The 27,500-nt window shown below is 48.4% G+C and overlaps 1 protein-coding gene across 2 annotated transcripts in view; it reads right to left on the bottom strand.

Annotated features, from left to right (window-relative positions):
• The window catches only part of tbc1d22a (TBC1 domain family, member 22a), a 102,852-nt gene that overhangs the window by 31,994 nt on the left and 43,358 nt on the right, over positions 1-27,500 (bottom strand). For both annotated transcript variants that reach the window (XM_080850980.1, XM_080850981.1), the window contains 2 exons: positions 24,859-24,965; positions 9,489-9,564 (listed from right to left, as the gene is read on the bottom strand). In XM_080850980.1, the coding sequence (XP_080707106.1) occupies positions 9,489-9,564; positions 24,859-24,965 (183 nt within the window). The remainder of the gene's footprint in view (positions 1-9,488; positions 9,565-24,858; positions 24,966-27,500) is intronic.

Here is a 27,500-nt window from a genome sequence, read left to right as displayed (position 1 = left end):
TAACTTAAACAGTTAGGATCCATTCCCACACCACAACCAAAAATAAACCAAATAAATCACTGAGAGTGGTTATAAGGTGTGTGTGTGTGTGTGTGTGTGTGTGTGTGTGTGTGTGTGTGTGTGTGTGCTTGAAATGCCCATCTCTACTTCATACAACCTTTACATGGCTAGTAGCCCTCGCACAATGATGAAACGTTAAATAAACTGCGGTTAATACACAGGTTTGTTATTTAAAAAATTAAAAAAAAACTGTAATGTGGTTTTCATACTGTACAGTGAAAAGAAGAGAAAATACGTATTTTGGAATTCATAAAGCTCATGTAATTTGGAGAGGCTTCTGAGAGAACTCAGATTTATGCAATCGATGCTAATATTTGAGGAGCATTTGTTTACACTGTACAATGGAGCGGTAAAGCAGCCAGACAAATACAAACACTTATTCCCCATCTTTTCTCTCCCAAATACCTGTTATCCTCAGTAAGCCTGATGGCTTAAATCAAAGTAAATACCTTGCACTCACACAAAGTCACTTGAGCCTGACAGATTATGGTTTACGGTGAAGCGCAGAGGATGTGCACATGTACGTGTATCTGTGGGGGAGAGAGACAGTGAGAGACAGAGACAGTGAGAGAATGAGGAAGAATGATGCGGAGAGTTAGAAGAAGAGAGTGAAAAGAAGAGGAGAGACAGACAGACTTCCCACTCTGCAGCTCATATTCTACCAGTTGACAGCATCTGTGCTGGTTGTTCTAGCGCTCTGGCAGGTTCCAGAGATGACATTTGTCACCGCCATCTAACAGAACATCTTCCTGAGCTTCATCACAGCCTGCACCACAGTGCCTGTGCGTGAGCCGTGACTGCTAACTTTAGCTCTGTGCGTGCACTTAATCTGACTTCTACCCCCACCCCCTTACCAATCAAAAGCCTTTGCATGCAAAGCTCTTTAAAATTACCATATTAGCTCCCATTTTCACCTTAACAAGTTTATATATTCAGACATGGAAAAAAGCTTTTAATTTTGCCCAAAACAAATGCATTCCATCACAGGAACGAAATACATTTCAGACACGCTCAAAAAAAACAAATAGAATAATGGCTTGAAACAAAAAAGGTTTAATGAAAGCCGAGGGGTGTTGGAGGAGGGGGGATACTTAAAAAACAACAACAACAAAAAAAGAAGAATTGCCACGAACAAGCAGCTGGCTCAGAGGGGTAACACAGAGCCTGATCCCTGACCAGCGTGGCACAGCCCCACACCGCCCTGCGCACTCAAACGCAGATTAAAATGTGCATTTATAGTGGAATAAGACTCGCCACGCTGAACATCTCACAAGCAGCTCTGCCTGCAGAGGCAAGGAGAGTTTAGCTAATGTCAAAGCAGTCAAATTAAACCCAGCAGTCCGTTTTTTTTATTACTGTCTATACAAGCAGCTTGTTCAACCCTTTTTTTTTCCTGTCGAAAATTTTAATACTTTCCTTCCCCAGCAGTCGGAATCCGGCCTTTAAATGATTTGTGTGCAAAAGCCATGCCTCGCACTTTCATTTACATAAATAAATTCACCTTCAGCAATTTGCATGCTGATCAAGCCCCAAATGCCTTCCCACAGACACACACTCACACACACAGAAACAGAGAGATAAGGAGGAGACATTATTGCTGTACAGGGAGACAACACAGAGCAGCGTCGTTCCCTGGCATCGCACAACACTTGCGGGGAAAGCGCCCGACAATGACGCCACTAATTACAGCCAGTGTCCCTGATTGGGCTCTAAGCAGCCTGTGCCTGCAGTGTCTGTGTGGGGCTCTCTAAGTGAAGAGTATTGAGTGAGTGAGAGAGCTAATGAGAGAGTGGGAGGACGAGGAGAGGTGCTGGAGAGTGTGCTCGCAGGCGCTGGGGGTCAAACTGTGGCTATGAATCTGCTTAAAACTGGCCTCAGCTCAGACAGACCAGGATTGATGCAATGTATTTCAGGTTCAGTCGTGACCATGGCAGCACTGGTGTACGTCATTTGGTTCCAGGCTGATTTGTGGGGGGTTTTCTAGCCTTTACTGTGAAAGGACAGGTGGCACTATGACAGGAAACGAGTTGTTAGTTGGGGAGTGAGACAGATAAATGACCTGGGCTTGATTCGAAACCTGGGTCCTCGTGGGCACTTATAAGGATGTCTAACATGCCGCTAACCAGATGTCACGAGCACATACACAATGGTTCCCCACCAGCCATCACTTTTAATCCGGGTCAATGACCATTACCAACATGACGGATGGAAACGGATCCCTATGGAACATTTCTAGACCACAGCGAACACAGCGAGTGAGCGAGGGCAGTGAGGAGGAGGCGCCTTCATTCTGACGCTCTCTCTATGAGGTGTGCTACCTTGGCTGCAAGTACACAGTCAAACAGTGCATGTTCACACCAGGTAATGAAAGACCTGACACAATCCTCCCCATCATAAAACCTAACAGCCATGTGACAGTAAAGAAAAGCTCATGCCGATGGCCACACTGCTAAACGGGAGTACAGCAAACGGTCATCATCACTTCAAGTGGTCAGTTACCCAACCCATATAGAGAAACAATTGAAAATTGTTGAAAGGTCAGTAGTGCGCTAGGGATAAGTGACCCGATGGGGAAAACACAGCAGCAAGACCTCCCAGTGAAGGTGACTTGGTGGTCTGGTGTTCTCCACTCCTGGTTTATCCTCCCAGTGAAGGTGACTTAGGGGTTCTCCGGTCCTGGTTTATCCTCCGTCTGCCTCAGAGCATTAATTTTAATTGTGAGCATGCTCTCATTTCCGTGCCTGGCTCGGTTTAAAGGATGTAAAATATGACTGTGTCCAGCGCAGGCCGATGAATCTGGCAGCGATAGGGAGCAGACAGCGCTGTGCCATCGATCACTGGCCTCACCCATACGGGCGCTGCCCACGCCACTGCCCTCTCGCCAGTCCCCCCCCCCCCCCCCCCTCTGGCCAGAGAGTCTGGACAGAAGGGTGCCAGTCAGGCATGAAGAGCAGGCCTGGGCGCTGAGGGTTCACATGATGACATGATAAATGCTCCTACTACCACTTCCCCAGAGCTCAGATCTAAGGGGAGAAATGGAAGAAAAATCAAGAAGGCAACAGGATCAATCACCGAGACTGATTTCATCCCCTCCTCCTCCTCATGAGAGGGGGAAAAGAAATTAGCGGATGCAGAGGAAGGAGGAAGGGAGTTGGGAGGACTGAGAGAGCTGCAGGGAGGGAGGGAGGGAGGGAGGGAGGTGGCACCTCTGCCTGAAACGCCATCACACCAGCACAAATGAAAGAGTGACATATTCACACTGCCACTGAAGCAGAAAGGTGTTCATTACCAGCCACACTCCTGCTGGGCCAAGAGTACAGGCACAGGCATCGCACAGACACAGAAGTGCTGTACCTACCGGCTTCCTACATACTCAAGGTGTGAGCGAGGAGGGGGTAGAGACATGTAGAAATAAAGTGAGAGAAAGAGATGGAGAAAATAGATTGAGAAGGGAGAAAAATCTGAAAAGAGGCATGAGTAGATTGAGCGAAAGAGAAGGAGAGAAAGAGAAAGCGAGAGAAAAAGAGAGAGAGAGGGCGAGACTGAGCACAGCCAGTGTCCTGCCCACACACACTCACACACAGACACACAAACACACACACACACACACACACACACACACACACACACACACACACACACACACACACACACACACACACACACACACACACCACCCAGGATCACTGCAGATTAGAGAGGTATGTGCTGCTTGATGTGAACAACCCATGACAACGCCAGCAGCGACCTGCAGCCAGGCGCCCACCATCGCCACATGCTGCCACGCAACCATACACAGCCAAACAGCAGAAAATAGCGCCCACTCAGGGGCCCGGAGCCGACCGCTGAGCCGCCTCACGGCAAACACTTCTCAGAAGGCCCTCTCACGGCGCCGTGCCTTCGAAGAAAATACCTTTACAGATTCAGAGAGCGCCGCGCTGCAGCCGCGTGAGCTGACTGAACGCGGTCCCCAGACCCGGGGTGAATTATTCAGGCGGCAGACCACACTGCCCTCACCTTTGTGTCGGCCTGCTGCTGGGAAGAACAGCTGTGCTAGGGACTGGGAAATCAAGCATCTCCCAGGTGTCACCAAGGACTGGGGCCGGAAACAGAGCGTGTTCTTCAACACAACTGCATTCCGGGCTGCTGGGGACAATGGACATGGCATGCACACAGATGTGACGGCTGAAGCCAGCGGCAGGAGGGAGGACCTGGGGTTGCAAAACCACGGCCAACGAGTCGTGACTCAGACCTCGTTCAGCCCCTCTTATGTGCTTGTGTAAGCTGTCCGACGGTGACCCTTAAGTCAGCCCAAACCATTTCAGACATTCTCCATCTCCGCATCAGTGTGTGCCACGAGCCTGCTGCACCGCACACTGGCTCTTTGAATGCATAATTCAGCACGCAGCTATGCATCACCAGCCTACACTCACAAACACACCTTCATGCCTACTCAATGGAAACACCAGACCTGCCGCGCAATAAGAGCTACAAAGGGAAAAAAAGCAACATAAAGGCAAAAGCAGCATAATATATTATACATGGAATATAAAATATGGATTACAACATGTTTTGTCTCCTGGGAGTCCCAGCAGACTTGGAGGATGATTCAATGTGTGTACCCGCACACTGGCACATTGTGCCACTCAATGTAGTAGTGCGGAGCCCATAGTGTGCCACAGCCCCTCAGATACACATGTACAGACGGAGAGGCAGAGGCATGGTCCCGGTCACTGAAACACCAGTCTCCTCCTGCATAAGTAAGTGCATGTCATAAAGCCCAGCACTCAGCCTGGTACAATACAATACACCCAGACAGGTTTCAAGCTATCGGAGCTCTTGTTCAGCAAGGTTGAGTTACATACCAAGACCAAAGCTTCACTGTGGCATTTAATTGGAATCGCGAGTTGAAATTGGTTCAATATTAAACGACCTTGAAACGTTAACAGTTTGTCAGGCCTGATGGGGAAATGGCTGCTCCTGGGCAATGAGAGGTTAATCCTGAGCATCAGAGGCTAAGATTACATTGAGAAAAATGACTATTATAGATGGGCTGGAGCTGAGGGCGTGTGTGTGAGGGCGTGTGCATGCTGTAGTTACTGCTGTAGTTACGGCTCGCCTATGGAGATTAACTCAGCATAAAGACTATTGTGCAGGACACGCATGGCTGTGCTTCTGATAACACTGGGGGAGTTTCCAAGGTCAACTGCTCCAAGAATCACCATAACAAAAGAAAAAAAACAAGCAGCTCCTCTTGGCTCAACACCAGCCTCCAACAGAGAGCCACTCACACTCACACTCACACACACACACACACACACACACACACACACACACACACACACACACACACACACACACACAGGAGACAAAGAACATCGCTCATTTTCTTCCAGTGGGACCAGTCCCTTTGGGAGAGAGCTCTTAGGCATGTTGTTCTCAAACCAAGTGATAGCCCGGGCAATCCACAGCTGTGGATATGTGAATGTACGGTGTCACTGTCAGCACACTGTCTGACATGTGGACGGGAGGATGAAAGAGGTAGGTAGGGAGGGGAGGAGGGGGGAGCGAGTGAGCGAGCGCAGAGGACAGAGGGAGGGGTCCGCGGCCCCTCTGTTGCATCCTCTGCCCGCTCCAAAGTGCTGACATGTGGCAGGGCCGCGCTCGCTCGCTCGCTCGCTGCTGAGGCTGTCATGTCGCCGGAGCCGGGCGAGGGGGCCGTGTGGGCACACAGACGCCGGCCTGTCACCTGACAGAGGGGAGCCATATGGCGGCGGATGCTGAGGGCCACGCAGGGCCATGTTTAAACATCAGGGGCCTCGCTCCGCCAACGCTGATTACACGCCCGCCCAATGCCCCAGACCGCATCAGGCCTGGGCGCGCATGACTGAGAGGGGGAGGACGATAGAGAGAGAGAGAGAGAGAGAGAGAGAGAGAGAGAGAGAGAGAGAGAGAGAGAAAAAGAGGGAGAAAAACACAGACGAGAGCAGAATGGCCAGTAAGCCACTGCTTCTGCTGCTGCGACGGCCCTGAGGTTGGAGACTTGAGCAAAGTCGCGCTGATTGATTTACACCCGCACCTCCATTACGGCCCGCCAAACGAGATGTAAAACAGCGCCGCTGCGCCCGATCCAGCTCTCGGCTGATTAAAGCTGACATTGGGCGCTGTTACAATGGGCCAATTGGAAAATAATAGCGGAGTAATCCAGAGCCCGAGTCCTGGCGAAGTCTCTGTGGCAAAGAGCGCCACTCAAGTGTACACAAGACCCTTACTGCAGTGTTTCTAGAGCATGTTTAGAGAGGGGGGGGGGGGAGGGGGGTGGGGGGGGGGTGTCTTATTTGGGCTGAAGGGAACAAAGCAGTGAGCCAGATGGGGAAACACAGAACAGAAGGGGCGATGAGAAGGGAGAGCAAAGAGGAGGTGGAGAAAGAGAGAGAGAAAAAAAGAAACAGACTGAGATAAGACAGAGAGAGAGAGAGAGAGCAGAGTTAGAGGAGAGAGAGAGAGCAGAATCAGAGAGAGGAGAGAGAGAGAGAGAGAGAGAGAGAGAGAGAATGAGAGAGGGAGCAGAGTTAGACAGAGAGAGAGAGAGAGAGAGAGAGAGAGAGAGACAGAGACAGAGAGTAGAGTTAGAGAGAGGAGAGAGAGAACAGAGTAAGAGAGAGTAGTGTTTCGCAGCTGTGTGATTAGATATCATTTTGACCAAGCTCCATTGACTCCTGCAGACGGCCTGGAGGCTCGACTTGGGTCTGCCCTCCTTCAGCTCTGCAGAAGAGGGGAGTAGTGAACAAACCCAACACTCTTTTCTCCATCACTCCTGTGCCCTCATTCACACACACACACACACACGCACAGATAATTGCCCTGTGGGTATAAAAATAGTAGGAGAACAACAGCAGAAAAACTTGTCACTTGTGGTTAGATGATATTTACTTTGCTGAAAAGGACAAGGCCCATGCCAAGGTCACCCAGAGCAAGTGTTGATAAAGCAGTCTGATACAGTGTGTGGTACGGGATCAGAGACTGGATCTGGGACTGGATCTAGATCTGGGACTGGATCTGAGACTGGATCTGAGACTGGATCTGAGACTGGATCTGAGACTGAGACTGAGACTGAGACTGAGACTGAGACTGAGACTGAGACCGGATCTGAGACTGAGACTGGATCTGAGACTGGATCTGAGACTGGATCTGAGACCGGATCTGAGACCGGATCTGAGACCGGATCTGAGACCGGATCTGAGACTGGGACCGGATCTGAGACCGGATCTGAGACCGGATCTGAGACTGGATCTAGATCTGGGACTGGATCTGAGACTGGATCTGGATCTGGATCTAGATCTGGGACTGGATCTGAGACTGGATCTGAGACTGGGACTGAGACTGGGACTGAGACTGGGACTGAGACTGAGACTGGGACTGAGACTGAGACCGGATCTGAGACTGAGACTGGATCTGAGACTGGATCTGAGACTGGATCTGAGACCGGATCTGAGACCGGATCTGAGACTGGGACTGGATCTGAGACCGGATCTGAGACCGGATCTGAGACCGGATCTGAGACCGGATCTGAGACTGGATCTGAGACTGGATCTGAGACTTGGACTGGATCTGAGACTGGATCTGAGACTGAGACTGGATCTGAGACTGGATCTGAGACTGGGACTGAGACTGAGACTGGATCTGAGACTGAGACTGGATCTGAGACTGGATCTGAGACTGAGACTGGATCTGAGACTGGATCTGAGAGATTGAAATGTGGGTGGAGGAAACTGGGCTTTTGCCTTGATGACATAAAGGGTTGAAACTTAACACCTAACCATGGTTGCCATGTCTACCCTCCCAGCAGTAAAGATGGCACACATAAAAGAAGCCTCACACAGCATTTTTTTTATCACACATACATTCTCACACCCACACACAGAGAGGGAGAGGGAGAGAGAGAGATAGAGAGAGAGATAGAGAGAGAGACCAAACACACTCCACCTCACACACACAGGACACGCACAAAGAGAGCACACAGGCAACAGAGTAAAGCTTCGCTCCGACTCTCAATCATTCATGCAACAGGAGAGACATGCTGCTGTATAAAAGAGAAAAGGATGAGCCCTTTGAAACGTCTACGTCTCAGATATCAATTGTTCTCTTTCATTGGGGCGGCTTGCTCCCAAATCCCAAAGGAGTGCATAACGCCGTGCACTATCAGCGCTCCCATTAGAGAGATCCACAAGAAGAGTGACATGAGTGGGGCTCGGGAAGCCTGACAAAGTGAAGGTCACTCAAGAACAAGCCCAAACATAAAGCCCCTCGCTGATAAGGCGTGTTCAAGAGGGCGTGCCAGCCTTGCCAGAGCGTGATGAGAAGGGAAGACAAAAGCCTCATGATGACTGGATCAAAGGAGCTTCGCTTGATCAATTAAGAGGGAGTGCCAAGGCTTTTCCGGACAGTTCTGACTTTGTAAACCGGTTCGTAGTTGTGAAACATTTATAGAGCATCTTTGACTTGGACAAGGTTGAGCAAAGGTTGAGGGGGAGTTTGTGGAAGCTTTGAATTCAACTACAATACATGCTGAAGGGAGAGAGACAGAGAGAGAGAGAGGTGTGCATATGAATTATTTAAAGCACAGATAAGTCATAAAAGCTCCTACTGATGAGAGTGAGTGCATCTCTAAAGGATGCCGACTTAGCATAAGACTTTCGGCTTACTCCAATGCATCGATAATCTCTCACTTGCCTGTCTTTTTAACAGATGCATATCAGCAAAAGAAATATGATAAAATATGATAAAAAATATGTCTGTTGCCAAAACAGCTCAAGCAAATCCATTACCTAAGAACGTCTACAGGGGAGGACTGAGATGGGCTCCGATAGAAAACCAAACAGCATCACAGCAAAAACCCCAAACACAGGGGAACAGAGCGAGGACGCAACAACGGCCATCTCCTCTGCCTCCTCTCCCCCTGAAATTAAAGCAATCATTGAGCTTAATGCAGGCTGAAGAGAGGCAGGCCTGGCGCGGGGACCGGCTCTGTCTGAGAGAAATGGCCATTGAATTCTGATTACGCCACCCTAATAGAAAGTAATGAGGGGGTCTCATGCTCCGGTGGCTCTCGCTCTCCCTGGCGGACGGCAGAGCATGCAGCAAAAGGCCAAGCTGCTGCTGGGCTGATTAGGGATGACACGCGGGCTGGGGCTGGGGGGGGGTGTGGGGGGGGGGGGGGGGAGGGTGTGGGGGTAGGTGGTGGAGGTGATGGAGAGAGAAAGAAGCATGCTGCTGCTGCTGTTGGTGTTTCTGCAGATCCCCTACTGCTGGGACAGAACACAATCGTCTCCCCCCCGACAGAAACCCCCAGCCCCATGGCCACAGAACACAGCGTCCCCCCCCCCCCCTCGACAGAACATCCCAGCCCTATGGGCACAGACACTCACCATCGATCCGACTGACCAGCTCCTCCAGCGCCTTCACTTTCCTCTGGATTCCTGGCTGCGCAAATGTGTAGTTGTCCTTGAGAGAGGGAGAGAGAGAGAGAGAGAGAGAGAGAGAGAAGAATCAGACGCAGAGCTCCCACTTGGCTTCCACCAAGGCTTCAAATGATCTGTGTAGATTTCAGCTCATTAAGAGCGTGGGCATGTGAAGAGGTCCAGCGTGTTGGCTTGAGAATATTGAGTAGTCAATCGTGGCTGCAGCCTTAAGAGGACAGACCTCGGCAGACTGCTCCCTGGTAATGCATTTATTACGTCATCATTAAGGCCATTGATCAAATATGGCTGCGTCCATTAGCAAATGTTTAGAGACAAAGCTCAATGAATTAATTAGCTCAATGTATTGACAAACATGAAATGCTATGCAGGGCTAGATTCTGTGCAGGAATACATCTTTACAACACAATTAGACATTCAGGTACACAGACACACAGACACACAGACACACACACACACACAGACACACACACACACACACAGACACACAGACACACACACACACACACACACACACACACACACACACACACACACACACAAAATGAATGGCAGTGGCGTGTTCCCTGTTGCCGCTTGCGTGCCGGGAATAGCAATCCTGGTAATTAAGTGATAATATTCATCAGCGTCCTCTCTAACCCACAGTGTGGCTTAATTACCACATTCATTTCCTGCGTGCCTTATCGGCCCCCTGACCGCACAGGCACTTAGGGCCCTCCGATTCCCACCGGGACGCCAGAGCTGTGGGAGCTCAGATCTAGCGGCCCCACAGTGACTACAGGATGATGTCAACAGACTCCTGTTACGGTGGGTCCCACGCCTCACCTCACCCCGGCTCTGGATGTTCAAATACCCTCAGTGCCATGGTTACAAGTCCTTTTGATGACAAAAAGAGGCATTCTTCACCTTATTGATGACAAGAAGTGAAAAAATATTTATGACCAATCTGAAGGAAAATAAACAGTTTAAAAGAAGACATCATCTCCACAAATCACACACTGACTAGGACCAAACGATTGTCCAACTCTCTCCACAACGTGCCTTGAGCATATGTGAAGCACTGATGAGGCAAAGATGATAACAGATGAAGGTTGACAGCACACCCGTAAGAACTTAATGAACCGCTTTCCAAAGATTCTCTATCTAACTGGCACCGATATTTTCATGGTTGAATCCCAGGGTTCTAGGTCTCCTCATATATTGTATTGGTGGAATGCAGATCACAGAACAGAGCTGCCAATGCCATTACAGCATGGTGAAGGTGACATGAATCCTTCAGGCTAGTGGCCATGACTTAAATGGTAGAAAACATAAATGTATGACGATACCAGAGATGTTCACAAGTCATTTTTTGCAAGTCCAAGTCAAGTCTCAAGTCTTTGAGCTCAAGTCCAAGTCAAGTCTCAAGTCTTTGAGCTCAAGTTCAAGTCAAGTCTCAAGTCTTTTGCCACGAGTCCAAGCAGGGGCGGACTGGCCATCGGGAATACCGGGGATATCCCCGGTGGGCCGAGGACACGCAACCGTATTGACGTGTGCAGTCAGCCCTAGCCCTTAACACGGATGAGGCACAGCTTGCTGCTGCCTCTGTCAATCTCTTCCGTCAGTCTGATTTAGTTTTAGGTGTTATTAAATGTCAACTCTAGCCTACATTTTATTTGGAAAACCACTGACTGGTGACAGTGATAAGGTAAGATGTGGCGTTGACCTTGACAAATGTTAGCTTGCTATTCACAGATGAGGTAACGTTCCCTACAGCAAGCCTAGCTAACGGTATGTCTTAAATTGAGACGGTTATGATCTGGTAAAATAAGCAAGCTGTTGTCAACATCGAGATTATCTATTTTAACATGTTAGCCGTAGTCACTTGCTTACAATCGATGAGCAAGCTATCCATGGTGGTAGTTGTAAATAGGGCAATCTTATCATTTCTAATACTTTAACTTGTGTCAAATAAGTTAACCAGCTAGTTTGTTATGCTAAAATCACTGTGTTACACCAACACTTACATTATAAACAATGTTAATATGTTATATAGATTGTTAATATGTTATCTAAAGGTGTTGAATTGGCCAAGTAAAGCTTGCGTTTCACAACACTTATGTTATCTAGATAGATGATTCTGGAATAAAACATGGATAAATGGATACAAAATAAATGAAGGGACATTTATAATGGACAAAACATTGCGATTAAATATTGTAATAGTTTGACAGCACTAATTTCAAGTATATTTATCTAATACGCTTTGAGTGTACTAACCAATAGGCTTTGTAGTTATACGTATAACCATCTGATCTGATAACCATCTGATCTGATCTGATACTATTCATCTTGCAAACTATACCTACCTTGGAGTGTTACAATAGCCAGTATCATTTAATTCCATGTGTCCATCCAGGCAAATTGGTGGATCCAAATGTTATTAAAAAACAAGCATATATGATGTAATTTCTTTGTAATCAACCAAAATATGGTTAAGTCTATGGGTATTTTTCCCAGTAGGCCACTGACCGATACGTGCGATCCATTGAGTGGGCAATGCGGTGTGTACTGAGTGGGCAGCGCGCTGTGTACTTAGTGGGCCGCGCACCGTGTATTGAGTGGGCCGGTCTGACAGTAACTCCCGGGCCACTTTTTCCCCCCAGTCCGCCCCTGAGTCCAAGTCAAGTCTCAAGTCTCTGGCCATCTGATCTGTCGCTAACACTGTATTGTTAAATCTTATAAATTCAAAGCATGTCCTGTAGCTATCATCTATATCTATACAGTACACAGTATCAAAATGAGATGTACTTAGGATAACGTTTTGACAGCTGAGCGACCAATCAGGACGGGAGAGTAGGTCCGTTGCCTAGTAACCTACTGCTACCTTTAGTTACAGTGCCCCCCAAAACGAACACATTGTGTGACATTTTGTTACGTTGTGAAGGGTTTTATTCATCAATGCAGATAAGAATAAACACAGTAAGAAAACGGCAGAAAGAGTTGTGTTTACCAGAAGCCTCAAAAGCTATCAGACTGTGGTGCTTGCGAGCTGACTAGCTAGGTCGAACTAGCGGGCTAGTTGGCTAGCTTAGGAGGAGCCAGTATTATCCATATTTAGAAGTTCATCCACCCATGTTCAACGGCACTTTGGCTGTTCACAAACTCACTCCTCCTCCTCTAGCTAAAGCAAGTAATTGCATTTTATTCACCACAGTAGTTAGCTAACAATAAGTAGTCCATAACCAAGTGATAATTAATTAGGATACAAATAGTAATGTATCAAAGATTAAAGAGCGCGTAGCTAGCGCTCTACTATCTTTGATGTATTGCTAGACTGTATGATTCCCGTTGTTAGGGTTACAGAATGATCGTGCTGAAGCACTGGAAAGGGCGTTGTAAAGGCTGAAGGCAGCGCTGAACAGTCTGAACAGATTTTAAAGCAACAATTGCTTGCCAACAGTTTGTTGACGAGTCGTTGACGAGTCTTGAAGCTCGAGTCCGAGTCAAGTCTGAAGTCTTTTGGGTCGAGTCGCAAGTCAAGTCTGAAGTCACTGTTTGTGCGACTTAAGTGCGACTCGAGTCCGAGTCTCAGACTCGAGTCCCCATCTCTGGACGATACACATGTGAAGACAACTGTGAGGGAATATGGTCTAAGTGTGGATAGGAACAACAGAAGCATTGAAACATTCTAAAGCAATCTGGCTGCTAATGGTAATAAATGACAAACTGCAAAATAGCCTTATATCAACCTTAGTGCTAAAGTCATAGGCTATGTGCAAAGCGTCAGTGAACTGCAGCATGCATTTAAACAGAACTGTCGCTGTTTCCAATGTTGTTCTCCTGACCGTTCTCAATACAAGGCAAACACTATGGAATGCATTAGTCTGTGTATTGATCATTATTATTATAATTATTTTTGCATTAGAGGTTGAAAGAAGAATATTATAGAAAATAGAGGTTGTAGTACTTACAGCGCAGTCTGGAGAGCATTAATAAATAACATTAGGACAATGATGAACATAATAGTGTCCATCACCCCTACACTGTACTGGACACACTGAAGTTGGTTAAACAAGGAGCTGTGGCATATTCATCATCATTGTATCCACTTAATACATCTGCGAGAAGCATCATTAGTCATTATTGAGCTAATCGCTCGGACGCAGCACAGCACAGCATTCTCTTGAACAGTGCTGGGGAACTAGGGCTCTGTGGTTAGGGCTGATGGATCACAGAGCAACCTGTCTTTAAAAAGCCATCAAAAGAGGATATTGATAAACAGTAGTTGCAGGACGGGCATCATTCAGGGCAATTACACAAGGCCAAGGCCGCAGTGTGGGCAGGCTGAGATCCCCTGCTGATGGTGCATATAGTTCCACAGAGCGAGTGAGTGTGAGTGTGAGTGTGTGAGTGTGTGTGAGTGTGTGTGTGTGTGTGTGTGTGTGTGTGTGTGTGTGTGTGTGTGTGTGTGTGTGTACTTGTGCGTGTGTGTACATATGTGTCGAGCTTGTGGTGCACACACACACACACACACTTCATTTTTTGAGGGTGAGCAGCTGTAACACATGGTCCCATTTTGAGCCGATGGGGCCCGCCATTAAAGAAAGCCGTCATTAAGATCCCCATTTATGAAGGGAAAATGGCTACTTAAATAGACAAAGCTGCCCATGACAGCTTAAGCGACACTAATGTGGACACCACACAGAAGAATGACAGGGCTAGGAGACTTAATGGGGACACCTTCAGGATTGCTGCCTGTGGTGATGTCCATTTGCCACAAATGAGATTGATAACACCAGCTTGTAAACTGACAAAGAGTCCAAAGTATGCCGCGGTCATCAGGATTATGTCCATTTAAGACCAAAATCAGTGGCCCTATCATGGCCTTTTGTGCAGCGTGTTGGAAATAATTCATACTCTGATTAACTTAAGTGACATGATAACTTCCCTTCCAATTATATGCTAGGTTTTTTCCAGCACTGCTCTTGTCTGACTGTTACCCGGGGGAAGGCGTTATATTGGGCTATTGTATTACAACTCAGACCAACTGAGATACACGCTCAGAGCTGATGTTAGAGTTCTGTCTACATAGCCACAAGGGCAGGCAGAGAGTGTGTGTGTGTGTGTGTGTGTGTGTGTGTGTGTGTGTGTCTTTGTGCTTCCTGTGAGATGAGGCTTTGGAGAGCGAATGCTTTAATGTGACAAGGGAACAGCTGAGACAACTAATGCCCAATGAGGACAGGAAGGGAGGAGGGCGAGAGAGAGAGAGAGAGAGAAGGAGAGACAGAATGAGACAGAAGGATAGAAAGTCATTAACCGGCAAACAATTTGAGCTGTCCTTCAGGCTCAGCTGTGCTGCCCGTGGCTCTGACTGTGTTGGCCGTCCACGTAGGACTCAATGCTGGATGCACACCATTACCACATAACCCCTCTCCAGCTCGCTCCTGTTTGACCTCCCAACCGCTGAAGGAGGAGGAGGGAGAGTCGCCAGAGTGCATCAGAGTCCACCTATGAAATAATAATCACCCGTGTAGAGAACTAAGCCACACTGGGTAGGAGCCTGGACTGGCTGCCTCGGAGTAACTGGATCAGCTTGGTGTTTTAATAATGGCTCCTATCGCTCCAATCCTGGGGGGTCACTTCAGGGCCCAACACATAAGCTCACAAGCTAAACCACTTCCCAGAGTTCCTATGAGGAGCGTTCCAGCCAGACTGCCTTAAGAACGCAGCTACCTGGGGGTGCTACCCGCGTGCCAGGGATCAGTCACACACCTAAGGGTCATCTATTCAGACCCAAACTAGGTACCGCCACGCTCTCTCTCTCGCCGGGCCTAAACCTAATTACCGGTTAAGAGGGAGAACAGGTCAGTCTTAAGCATGCATTAAGCCAGCCCAGAGGCCCCTGTAATTAAATCTGCATTATTCAAGTGCCTGGGCTTTAACAAAGTGCTGCTGCTCCCTCCACTGAACTCTCAAGTCGTAAACAAACGGTGTGGCAAAACTGAAGTTTCCTAGGAAACAGGTCCATCTCATTATCCCTGGATCTCTTTGGCAATTTAGGGGATTTCTCAGGATCCTTGTCAAAGTTCTCTTAAACCGTCCATTCACTTTAAAATATGACTTAAATATTCAGTTGCTTGTAGGAATGTGACTACTATTAGGATAACAGGATAGTGTCATGAACACACAGGATGAATGAATGGTGAGAACCATCAGATATTCTCACCAGTCCAGTTCCACCTCTTCAAACTGACATGTGCTGCAGTGCGCAAGTTTCTGAGATGATAACACATAATTTATCATTAGGATCATATACATCTTGTAGCAGATAAAAAGAACAAGAGACTGCTCAACTTCTATATTCATTACTATGTGAGCATGGAAGTGATCATTAGTTTTTTCCTCAGTAATGAACCATGTGGGAAATTATTTTTGCCTTCCGCTTTCAAGCAGCAATATTAGCAAAACCAACATGCCCTCTGAGGCACCTCCATGAAAGGTGAATCTGAATCAAACATTTCTCCAAGTCTTACAAATAATGGTTCAAATCATCTTCATTATTGATGTTCTAAAACCCATTAAACTGCTCTTCCCAAATCACAAGGCAGATGGCATGCTTACGAGGCAGAAAGAACATGAAGCATGCAACACATGAACATGGAATTAAAGGGTTGAAATACACAGCAACTCAGTGTCAAAAAAGGCCTACAGACAGACTGCCCTTGAAATGCTTGCAGAACCACCGTGCTAATAATCCATTAGAGCCCTTCAAGGAGGGGGGGCAATGAGGGGGGCCACCCATGAGACTATAGAGGCGGTGGAGGTGCAAACAGGTTGAATCTGGCAAGGAGTCAAGGAGAAGATGTGACTCCTATCAGGTGTACGGCACAACACATCGCGCGTACAGAAAGTTTCACTTTCAGGGGATTGACTCTGAGCTCTGGCTCTAGACCAGTTTCATTGGGATCACAGTCCCGTCATACCCCCACCCCCCCACCCCCCCACCCCGCCCTTAATCTTTGATCCTGCGCAGCAATGGGAAGGAAATCTCCTGCTTGAAGTCTTTTTTGCTGATGTTATATTTGGCAAACACTACATCATTCACCTTCGATAGATCATCTGTGCTCGCTAAGCCTGCTCTGACACCCGCAACAATGGAGCCCCATTCTGCCAGCGCGTAGAGACGGAGGGGAACACTCTCCCACCTGGATCAATGAATGGGGACGACAGCTTCTTCCAAATTAGACGCACAATGGCAGCCGGGCAAGGAGCAATGCGGGGGCCTATCCTGCGATAAGACACGAGAGTCTGCCACCAGAACAACAAAAACACCATTTCTGATGGGATCTGTTCCTGTGATGACAACTGTGATAACCCCTCACGCTACAATGGGCCTTCAACACTGTGCTTTTGCAGCTGGAGTGTGGGGGGGCCTTTGTGCACTCTCTCGCTGGTATTGATGCTCCTCCATCAACAGCTTCCTCCTCCTCCGTCTGCCATCTTCCTGAGCTAGCGGCGAGTGGCACGTTATCACAACTAACCCCTGCCTTCGCTAGCGCGTGCCACAATCTAAGCTGCAGGCTTTATCTCCAGAACATCTCAGAGTCGGCTCCTGACAGGACACCTCTTAAAGGGCTGCCGCCGCAACGCTTCTTTTCTCTCCATGTCCCGCACATTGCCAGGTTCAGGAATGGAGGAGCCTCTCTCAGCGGTCTTAATGGGCACCAAGAGGCACTTGAGAGGGGAGAGAGGATATGTTGGAGGGTGAATATGAATACAAGCGTTTGCGTCATTTACCACGAGGGATGACCGAGGAGGAGCCGCATGGCTTCAAAGTAAATTCAATTCCATTCAAAGACCAGGGTGTCACCTGCTTCAAAAGAGCGTGTTTAAATAAATGTGCAGGCATGTGAGAGAGTAATAAGAGTGCCCATGTATATGCATGCCGTGTGTGTGTGTGTGAGAGAGTGTGAGTGTGAGTGTGTGTGTGTGTGTGTGTGTGTGTGTGTGTGTGTGTGTGTGTGTGTGTGTGTGTGTGTGTGTGTGTGGAAAGCTCGATCATGAAGAGGGAGAGTGCATGAGCGTGCAAACACATTAGGGAGTAAAAAGTGTGAAGCGAACGAGGCAAGGGAGCATATGAGTGACAGCCACCTCTATCAGACATCTGATTGAGGGACTCAGTGAGCCGAATCAGAGGCGTACAGCTGTCAATAAAAGGCAGAGGAGACAGCTACAGACAGAAAGAAAAACGGCCTCTTCCCTCGCAAGCACGGGGTCCCCGAAGAGCCCATGATTGAATTTAATTGGCAGGGGTATGCTGGGGTGAAATAGCCTTCTAAACAAAGAATGGCATCGGCAGACCCCGTTACATACAGCTCCCTCACCCGCTCACCCTCTGTCTCTCTCTCTCTCACACACACTTACATGAAGCTAAGCATCAGTGGTGAATCGAATTTTCCCCAAAGCACTGAGCCAAAGTACAATAGCAGCTCCCTGTTCAGCTCCAGCTCAAAAACAGCATTCCAGTAGAGAGTGCCATGTCAGCTCCGAGGATAAGCCCCAGGACAAATACTGTCCAAGAGCACAACTCAGGCAGCGACAGAGAGAGAGAGAGAGAGAGAGACAGAGAGACAGAGAGTGAGAGACAGAGAGAAAGTGAGAGAGAAAAGAGGGGGAGGAAGAGAGAGGGAGGGGCACTGTGTTGGATGAATCTGAATTTGAGAAAGTGTAAACGCGAATGCAAGGGGAAAAAAAAAAGAACGAGTGATTGAGTGAGCCGGTCTGGCATGGCTGGCCAGTGGTTGTGTGGAGGGACTCTGGGGGAGAGCGGTCCACTCGAGCCCTGGTCTGGGTCAGTCTCTGGGCCCGGTGTCAGGCTGAAGGACAGCACTCAGCGCACTGGTGTTGGGGCGGCGGCAGCGCCCCGTGATGGAGCGGCGCGGCGCGGGCGCAGAGGCGTCTCATTAGTATTCCGTGACAGACCCGCGGGCGCTGAGCCACGCCGCACCCTCCCCTCCCGCCCCCCAGAATGGTGGGGTTCGTCGGGCCGTGACGCACCCCTCGCAGCGCCCTGCACCGGGGCTGCCGTCCAGCCAGAGCCTTCAAGGACGGCTTCTCCACTCCCATCCTGGAGTTTAACACAGCACAGGCGTCAAGGATGAAACGCCAATCAATGCTAACTATATAATAGATGGATGAATAGGCTGCCAGGAAACTGCCTGACCATGTGTCAATGTAATCCCGGCCCCTGAGCTTCTGTCAATATACAGTTCCAACAGAACACAGGAGCAATTGGCCAAATCAAATCGTTTGGGCCTCTACAGCACAAAGTGGGCCAGCCATCTGAACCAAAACATGCAAATATTTATCAGACGAGCCCAAAATGGCTAGCTTGGTGGCAGACTAATGTGCTTGTTAGCCTCCATTGCTGTTTCTGAAACCCAGTCTGCCGTTGATGGGAGCGTCTCACCACACTAACCCATAAACACAGACGAGACAGAAATAAAGCCAAACAGAGATCTCCTGTGGGACAGACGAGAGGCGATGGGTCTGCCTGCTATAGCAGCACCAGTAGCTATTTACCCTTTGTCTCCACAGATCCATCACATCAACAGGAGCCACGTATCGTGTTAGGGAGAAGAAAAAAAGCAGACACTGCTATAGGAGACAAAAACTAATAAACAAATAAATACCCAAAAACGTTTTAAAAGGAGGGCATTAGAGTGTTTGACTAGACCTACTTCGGTGCCAGTTGGCCCCTGCTTGGTGGTGGTACCATCAGCCGCTCACAGGAGCCCCCAGAGAGCCCTGGGGTAAATGGTTCCATTTCTTTTCTCCTTTAGTTAGCATGCGCTTTAAAAAAAAAAAAAAAATGGGCTAAATAAGCAGGGAGCTCATTAATATCACTGAAGGTGCATTTCTCTGACACAGGCCTTCCAGAGGGGCCTATTTATTTAGGAAATGAATAAATGCCCACGGTTGCCCCAGTGTAAATGCCACAGCATTCTGTCCACAGCAGCAGATCTGGGCACGCCCGCCCCTGCTGCAGGAAATGTGTGCGGCTGTTTCTCTGACCTTGGCTCTAATTATGTGCAGGACCGCCAGGGAACGCGCGTTTCCCCCTAATGGTTTATAAACAATTTTAAAGGGGCTGAACTCCTCGATGACCTTAATTAGTTTGTGATCCTTCAGCTCACACCCGTTAAACCCCCCTATGATCCATGGGCTGATGGAGTAGGGGGTGGGGGGTCTCAGAGAGAGGAGTGTTAACCTTACTGCGCCAGGCAGGACAATTTATACTGCTGCAGTGGATGCTGGGAAGGCGTGGGCTTAGGTCCCAGTGGTAAGTAACTGCATGGAGCCTAATGTGAGTATTGCCAATTGACTTGGCTGATGCACTTCTAAATAAGAAGCCTTAATTCCCTGAAAGAGTCCAAGTACCTGTGCTGTCCGAGTGCCTCTTTTCATATATTAAGCCCTTATGAAAGCAAAATGTAGAACAATTGACGCTGTTAAAAGTAAATCATAGCTGAACAAACACATCTCTGATGTGCAATAACAGCACAACTATTTGAGACACTTGATTGAAAAAAACACCAATTTCCATCTGGATGCCACAGATGGCCTTAATGTGGCTTTTATATTTTACTAGATATTTGTTTTCCTTTCTTGAGAGAGAGAGAGCGAATGTGTGTGTGTGTGTGTGTGTGTGTGCGCATTACAACTGAAAATGAACAACAGCTGCAGCCCTGGGGCCACGAGGGGGTCGGGTTGATCGAAGATGCAAATGGAGGAGTATGAAAAATATGAAACATGACGGATGAGAAGAAAGAATAAGAGAAAACAAGAAATAAAGAAAGAAAAAGAGGAAGAAAAAAAAGGAGGAGGGGGAGAGTGCATGCAATGCCATTCAGGGCTGAAGAGGATACTACCTTGGAGGGGTGAGATCACAGCATCGGCCTGCTGTGGTGTTAGTGGATGAGAGCTGTGGTCCTCCTCTGCTCTGGCAACACCATGCATGCCTGGGCTGGCTTCCATCTCTCTCTCTCTCTGTCCTGTAAACCCTCATATGGTGTTGCTATCTCAGCCAGGCTGTGATGTACTCTCCCTTCACCCCCCAACCCCCACTATAGCTACAGGCCACGCTGCCCATCCTGCCCCTCTTTTTCAGGGTGAGTGAGGGGCCACTGCACCACCTCAGTCCCCAACACATCTAGGCCAGTGTGTGCTGGACCAACCAGGCTGTGCTGCTCCAGACCAGCCCACCATCCCCAGCACAGGTCATCCTCCCCATTAGTGGACCCAGCCCAGGACTGGAGCGGAGAGAGAGAGAGGGGGGGGGGGGGGGGGGGGGGGAGAGGTAGAGAGAGAGAGAGGGGGAGAGAGAGAGAGAGGGATAGGGAGGGCGAGGGAGGGAGAGAGAGAGAGAGAGAGAGAGGTAGAGAGAGAGAGAGAGGGGGGGAAAGGGAGGGAGAGAGAGGGAGGAGGGGGAGAGAGAGGGAGAGAGGGAGGGAGGGGGAGAAGGAGGGAGAGAGAGAGAGAGAGAGAGAGAGAGAGAGAGAGAGGGAGAGAGGGAGGGGGAGAGAGAGGGGGAGAGAGAGGGAGAGAGGGAGGGAGGGGGAGAGAGAGAGAGAGAGAGAGAGAGAGAGAGAGAGGGGGAGGGAGAGAGAGAGGGAAAGAGAGAGAGGGAAAGAGAGAGAGAGAAAGAGAGAGAGCCAGGTGCTGCACCCTGGCTGTGGGGAGGAGCAGTCAGCCATGCTGAGACAGCACTGTACTCTCTCTCTGTGAATAACAGGTGGCCCACGGGCTCCTAATGAGTCGTATCTGGAAGGATCTTTTTGGAGTGAGAGACGAACAGGTGTCAGGGCTTTGGAGTGAGGAGTTGGGCTCGGAGCAAAGGGAGAGAGAGGAATATGAATGAAAAAACACACAGACACAGAGGGAGAGAGAAAAGAGAAGAGTGTGAGTGGAAAGAGGAGGTGGCAAAAGACAGACAGGCAGATGGAGAGAGGGACAGTGAGAGAGAGAGAGGGAGGGAAACAGAAAGAAATGGAGAGAAAGAAAGAAAAATGGGGAGAAAGATAGAACGAGAGTGAGTGAGGCTGGCTGAGCAGACAGGCAGCTGTAATTAGAGGCGGCTCTTTCCCATGGGTCCCGCTGTCATGAGCTGTGCTAAACCTGTCACTGCCAGTGTTTAACTTCACTCAATATTACACTTCCTCTGAGGCCAGACACAACCCGCCCGCACAGCAACACAAGCACACCGGCCACAAACACACTCACACAGAGGCAAACACACACACTCTCTCTCTCTCTACATACACACACACACACACACACACACAAGCACACCGGCCACAAACACACTCACACAGAGGCAAACACACACACTCTCTCTCTCTCTCTACATACACACACACAAGCACACCGGCCACAAACACATTCACACGGAGGCAAACACACTCTCGCTCTACACACACACCTTTACAGACAGACAATATACAGTCTCTACGTCTCTCTCAGAGACACACACACACACACACGGCTACAATTCTTCCATTTTTACAGATAGTTCTGAGCATTCCACTGCCGCAGTAGTCAAATCAGTTTGTCAGATGCCCATTGGGGGCCACACTGTGCAGAGCAAAACCCCTGCATTGTTCAAGAGCACGCAGTTTGGGAGCTGCACCCAACAATGCACCATTCAAGCCTCGGAAAGTGGTTTCACATTCAGGTTTGATGTCACCACATGCACTCAAAGAAAGCCGTAGCAGCAACACTTAGAATTTCTTGCTTTCCACACCACCCCCGGGAGACAGCCGAGTCAGGAGGCGCTCCCTGCATCTGAGCCCATACGTCTGTTTCCAGATCAGCCAGCACCGTTAATCAGAGGGGTGGGGCTTCTCGTGGCTAAGCAGCGTGCCGTTTCCAGCACGGTGTGGTGTGGCACGGCAGCGCTCCAGCAGTCCGGGGGGCTCCGGGGGACGCCACGAGCCGTCACTCATCCTCTCCAACAGCTGGTGCCCTGACGCTCCTGTCAGAGTTTTCTGCCGTTGTTTTGTGATGCACGGGGGAGTGGTTCGGCGTTTGCCAGGGAAGCCTAATTCATCACTGATTGAGTGCTGTTTCCCGGCGTCCCCTGGGACGGGTGAGAGCCTGTAAACGCCGCGCCTGCTGTCTGTCGGCGCAATCACTTTTTAAGAATAGCCAGGGAGGATTAGTACTACAAGCACCTGCACATCCACAGAGGTCAGTCTGCAAACAGTGGCTGTGTGCTGTGTCTGCAGGTGTGTCTGCAGGTGTGTGTGTGTGTGTGTGTGTGTGTGTGTGTGTGTGTGTGTCTGTGTGTGTGTGTGTGTGTGTGTGTGTGTGGTTGGCGAGAGAGAGACAGAAACATTTCTTTCATGGAGAGGGCAGGCAGGAGAAGCCAGAAACTGTGTTGTTCAGGTGTTTTTATCCAACAACCCTGGAGACCATCCTGGCACAACGGCACAACTGGGAACGAGTTATGTAGGCTAGAGGGGGGTGCTAAGTAGCACAACCTCTCTTATTCAAACTTGCACACACAAAGACACACACACACACACAAACGAAAAGAAAAGTGCTTGGATGGTGTGCTAGCTTCAGGGACTGACTGGCAGTTAAGAGTCAGCCACTTGAAGAACTGGCCTAGGTCAGAATGGTTCCATCAGCACTACTGGTAATGGCTGCTAAGTAAGTAGGAGGCCAGGCTTGAAAGCTGCAATCACCACCCACACACAGAGTTCTGCTAACATCTCACAGCTTTACAAGTGGGGCTCACAGGAAAAAAAAGTGTATAGTCATTACAAGAACAACAATCTTTTGCTCCCACTGCTATGCAGGAAATCACTTTTCACCGATTAGAAAATGCAACAGCCTGACCATCAACTAACGACAGGTCCTGTCTCCATCATAAAAATAGGTTGAAGTATTACCTCTAGCTAGACACTATTGTGTGTGTTTGTTTGTTTTTCTGTGTATATGGGTCAAGTGAAATGACTGGAAGATTGTCAGTGTCAGGAGACTTCATACAATCAATCACATGACCCCATGTGCAGGGGGAAAAAAAGTTGTGATTTACAATTATTTCTGTGGCAATGAGCTGAACCTCAGAAACTACAGAGCATCTGCGGGAGCAAACACAACACAACACAACACACACACACACACACACACACACAGACACAGACACAGACACACACACACACACACACACACACACACACACACACACACACACACACAAACTGTGTTTCACAACCTGAGAGCAAATGTGTAATAGTAGTTCTCCGTACTGTGAAGTTGTGAAAGAAAACAATGAGAGGAGAAAATCATTAGCGCCTATAAGAATCTGCTTTGTACACACAAATGACTGCAGTAATTAGAGACAAAACGCCACAAAAGGTTCTGTGACTGGGAGTGCATTTTAATCTACTGCTGAAGAGAAAGGGTGAGCCTGCGAATACAAATGCCTTCCGAGTGGAGGGGCTATCATCTGGAGAGAGCCTGAGTGTGTGACTGTGTGTGTGTGTGTTCGAAGTTAGTGCCAGCGTTTGTATCTGTGTGTGTGTGATGAGTGTGTGTGTAGGTAGGTGTAAGCTAGCAGGCTTTTTGATTGAGAAGAGAACGAGCCCGCAAAAAAAAAATGAAAATGATCAACAGCTCTTTCTCTGGCTTTATCACTTTGCTGTCTTAACTCCATGCCAGCAAAAAGCCCCAGCCCCGAAAACACAGGCGAAGCCACCTGGAAGCAGTGCTGTTTGTACAGAACAGCACTTTAGATATGATGGGTGATACCTCAAGCCACAGGCCAACCACCTACCTGGCAGCACTGGTGTCTGGGGCACCATACATCAGGCATACCAAAACAACACCCATGCTTTTATGGCCCTAAATCAATTAGAGCACAAGAAAGGGAGGAGGACGGAAGAAAGTGAAGAGGGGGGGGGGGTTACGCAGTTCCCATGGCGATTTATTTCAAACGGAGCCCTCTGAGCAAAGGGGCTGGATGCGACGACAGCGCAGGGGGAGAATATTCATCATTATGCGCTTTATTCCTGGAGAAACAAGAGACTAAGAGCAGGGCAGGATGGGACACCTACGCGCAGGGGACGCTCCTCTTCTGACACACAAGCACACACACACACACACACACACACACACACACACACACAGACACACAGACACACACACACACACACGCACGCACACACACACACGCACGCACCACTCTTCCTTTCCCAGAGGTGCTCTACACACGCACACACGGCGTGAATTTAATCAGCCCAGCGCACTGGCAGAGGGGGAATCAATTTACCTGAATGCCGTCCAGCAGCTTGCTCATGCACCAGAAGCTGTCCGCCTCGATGTTCCGCAGAGCTTCCTCCTGCAGGCTGGAAACATCGAAATTTTCCACCTCTTCCTCTGCAAAAAAAAGGGGGCCAGAACAAAGAGGGAGGGAGAGAAGGAGGGACGGAGAGAAGGATGGAAGGAGGGAGAGAAGGAGGAACAGAGTAAGCGAGGAGGACCAACATCACACAGCAGGGGCCTCACAGGGCCCCACACAGAGAATGAAGAGTCGGGCTGCTCACTGCGACCACTGCCACACATGTTTGATCTGATGTTTCTGGTGGAAGGGGGGGGGGGGGAAAGCGTACCCACACACAAAGAGTAAATTGACATTCCTGGGATCTCGTGGCTTCCTGCTGCCACAGCCATGTCTACAGGCGCTATTGAAAACATTCAATGGATATTTCTGCCTACTATTGCCTTAACATCAGGCAAGTGGCAGCACTCACTTGGTGTAAGGGCCTGCCTTGCGTCCGGAGTGATCAAAGCCATGGTAACTACAGACACGATGAGAGGCAGATCAGCTGAATCTATTGGTTTCGTGCATGAGGCAGGTGCACTCATACAATATGCATCTGCTCATATAAGGACCAGAGTTTAGGAATGTTCAAGGAGCCAACATTCACATATGTGTTGCTGTAACCTTCACACTTCTGTATTATACAATCTTCCACCAACTCATTCTCCTCCTGTTTTTATTCATTCCTAATGTTACTATGATAGTCTTTTTGCACTTCTAGTCCCAGAATCCTACTGTTACTAGTGCCACACTAAATCAGAATCCTACTGTTACTAGTGCCACACTAAATGGATCCTATTCACACTAAATGGCCACACTGAATGGATCCTACTGTCACTAGTGCCACACTGAATCAGAATCCTACTGTTACTAGTGCCACACTGAATCAGAATCCTACTGTTACTAGTGCCACACTGAATCAGAATCCTACTGTTACTAGTGCCACACTGAATCAGAATCCTACTGTAACTAGTGCCACACTGAATCAGAATCCTACTGTTACTAGTGCCACACTGAATCAGAATCCTACTGTTACTAGAGCCACACTGAATGGATCCTACTGTTACTAGTGCCACACTGAATGGATCCTACTGTTACTAGTGCCACACTGAATGGATCCTACTGTTACTAGTGCCACACTGAATGGATCCTACTGTTACTAGTGCCACACTGAATGGATCCTACTGTTACTAGTGCCACACTGAATGGATCCTACTGTTACTAGAGCCACACTGAATGGATCCTACTGTTACTAGTGCCACACTGAATGGATCCTACTGTTACTAGTGCCACACTGAATCAGAATCCTACTGTTACTAGTGCCACACTGAATCAGAATCCTACTGTTACTAGTGCCACACTGAATCAGAATCCTACTGTTACTAGAGCCACACTGAATCAGAATCCTACTGTTACTAGTGCCACACTGAATCAGAATCCTACTGTTACTAGTGCCACACTGAATCAGAATCCTACTGTTACTAGTGCCACACTGAATGGATCCTACTGTTACTAGTGCCACACTGAATCAGAATCCTACTGTTACTAGAGCCACACTGAATGGATCCTACTGTTACTAGTGCCACACTGAATGGATCCTACTGTTACTAGTGCCACACTGAATGGATCCTACTACTAGTGCCACACTGAATGGACACATTACTACTGTAACTAGTGCCACACTGAATGGATCCTACTGTTACTAGTGCCACACTGAATGGACAGAATGGGAAGGCTGGATGCTGTTCTTTAATATTCCCCTAGAACACCCATTAGTATAATATTCCCCTAGAATACCCTAGAACAGTGGTCCCCAACCACCGGGCAACGGCCCGGTAACGGTCCGTGAGGCGTTTGTTACCGGGCCGCACAGAAAGAATAATTGATTTATTTCAATTCTGCTGAATTAATTATTAGCGTCTGAAAGGTTTTTTATTTTGAAAAACTACCGGATTTTCCCGGACGTCACAGTCGCCTGTGCCTCATGTCACGTCAAGACGCTTGTCTCGTTCAAGTGATACGTCACTCAAAAAATAAGCCCGCAAACTACCGAAAATAAGTAAAAAAACAAACATCTTTGTAGAACTTCTTTGCAAAGGTGAAAAGGCCAACTAAGGAGCCAGAAGAGGTGCCTACGACCTCAAAAAAAGAAAGCTTCTTTTAACATACAATACCAGGAGTCATACTTAAAATACGGGTTAATCGCAAAAGGTGATTCTCACGCACCAAGTACGCTCTGTTTAATATGTGGCGACAAGCTAGCAAACGAGCCAATGAAGCCTTCAAAACTGCTTCGGCACATGGAGACCAAGCACTGATTCAGAGTTATGGTGAGTTGTATTTGTCATGCACTTAACGTTTGTAATACAGTGGTGTTGGCAGCAAGTTAACTCCACCTAACGTTAATGTTAGCTTTTGTGTATGAGCAGACAGGGCTTCATTCTATCAAACTCGTGCTTGCCTCACAGGTGCAATTGATTGATTCACATCAATATGAATGGATGACGTGACTAATAAGAGCAGTAAAATGACACCTTGAAGCCGGTTCGTGAAAAAAATTGCCTACATTAAACCGGTCCGTGGTGCAAAAA

This window comes from Sprattus sprattus (assembly GCF_963457725.1).
Source record: "Sprattus sprattus genome assembly, chromosome: 14".
Taxonomy (NCBI): domain Eukaryota; kingdom Metazoa; phylum Chordata; class Actinopteri; order Clupeiformes; family Clupeidae; genus Sprattus; species Sprattus sprattus.
Note: the sequence above shows the minus strand (reverse complement) of the source record. Positions and strands in the feature narration are given on the sequence as shown.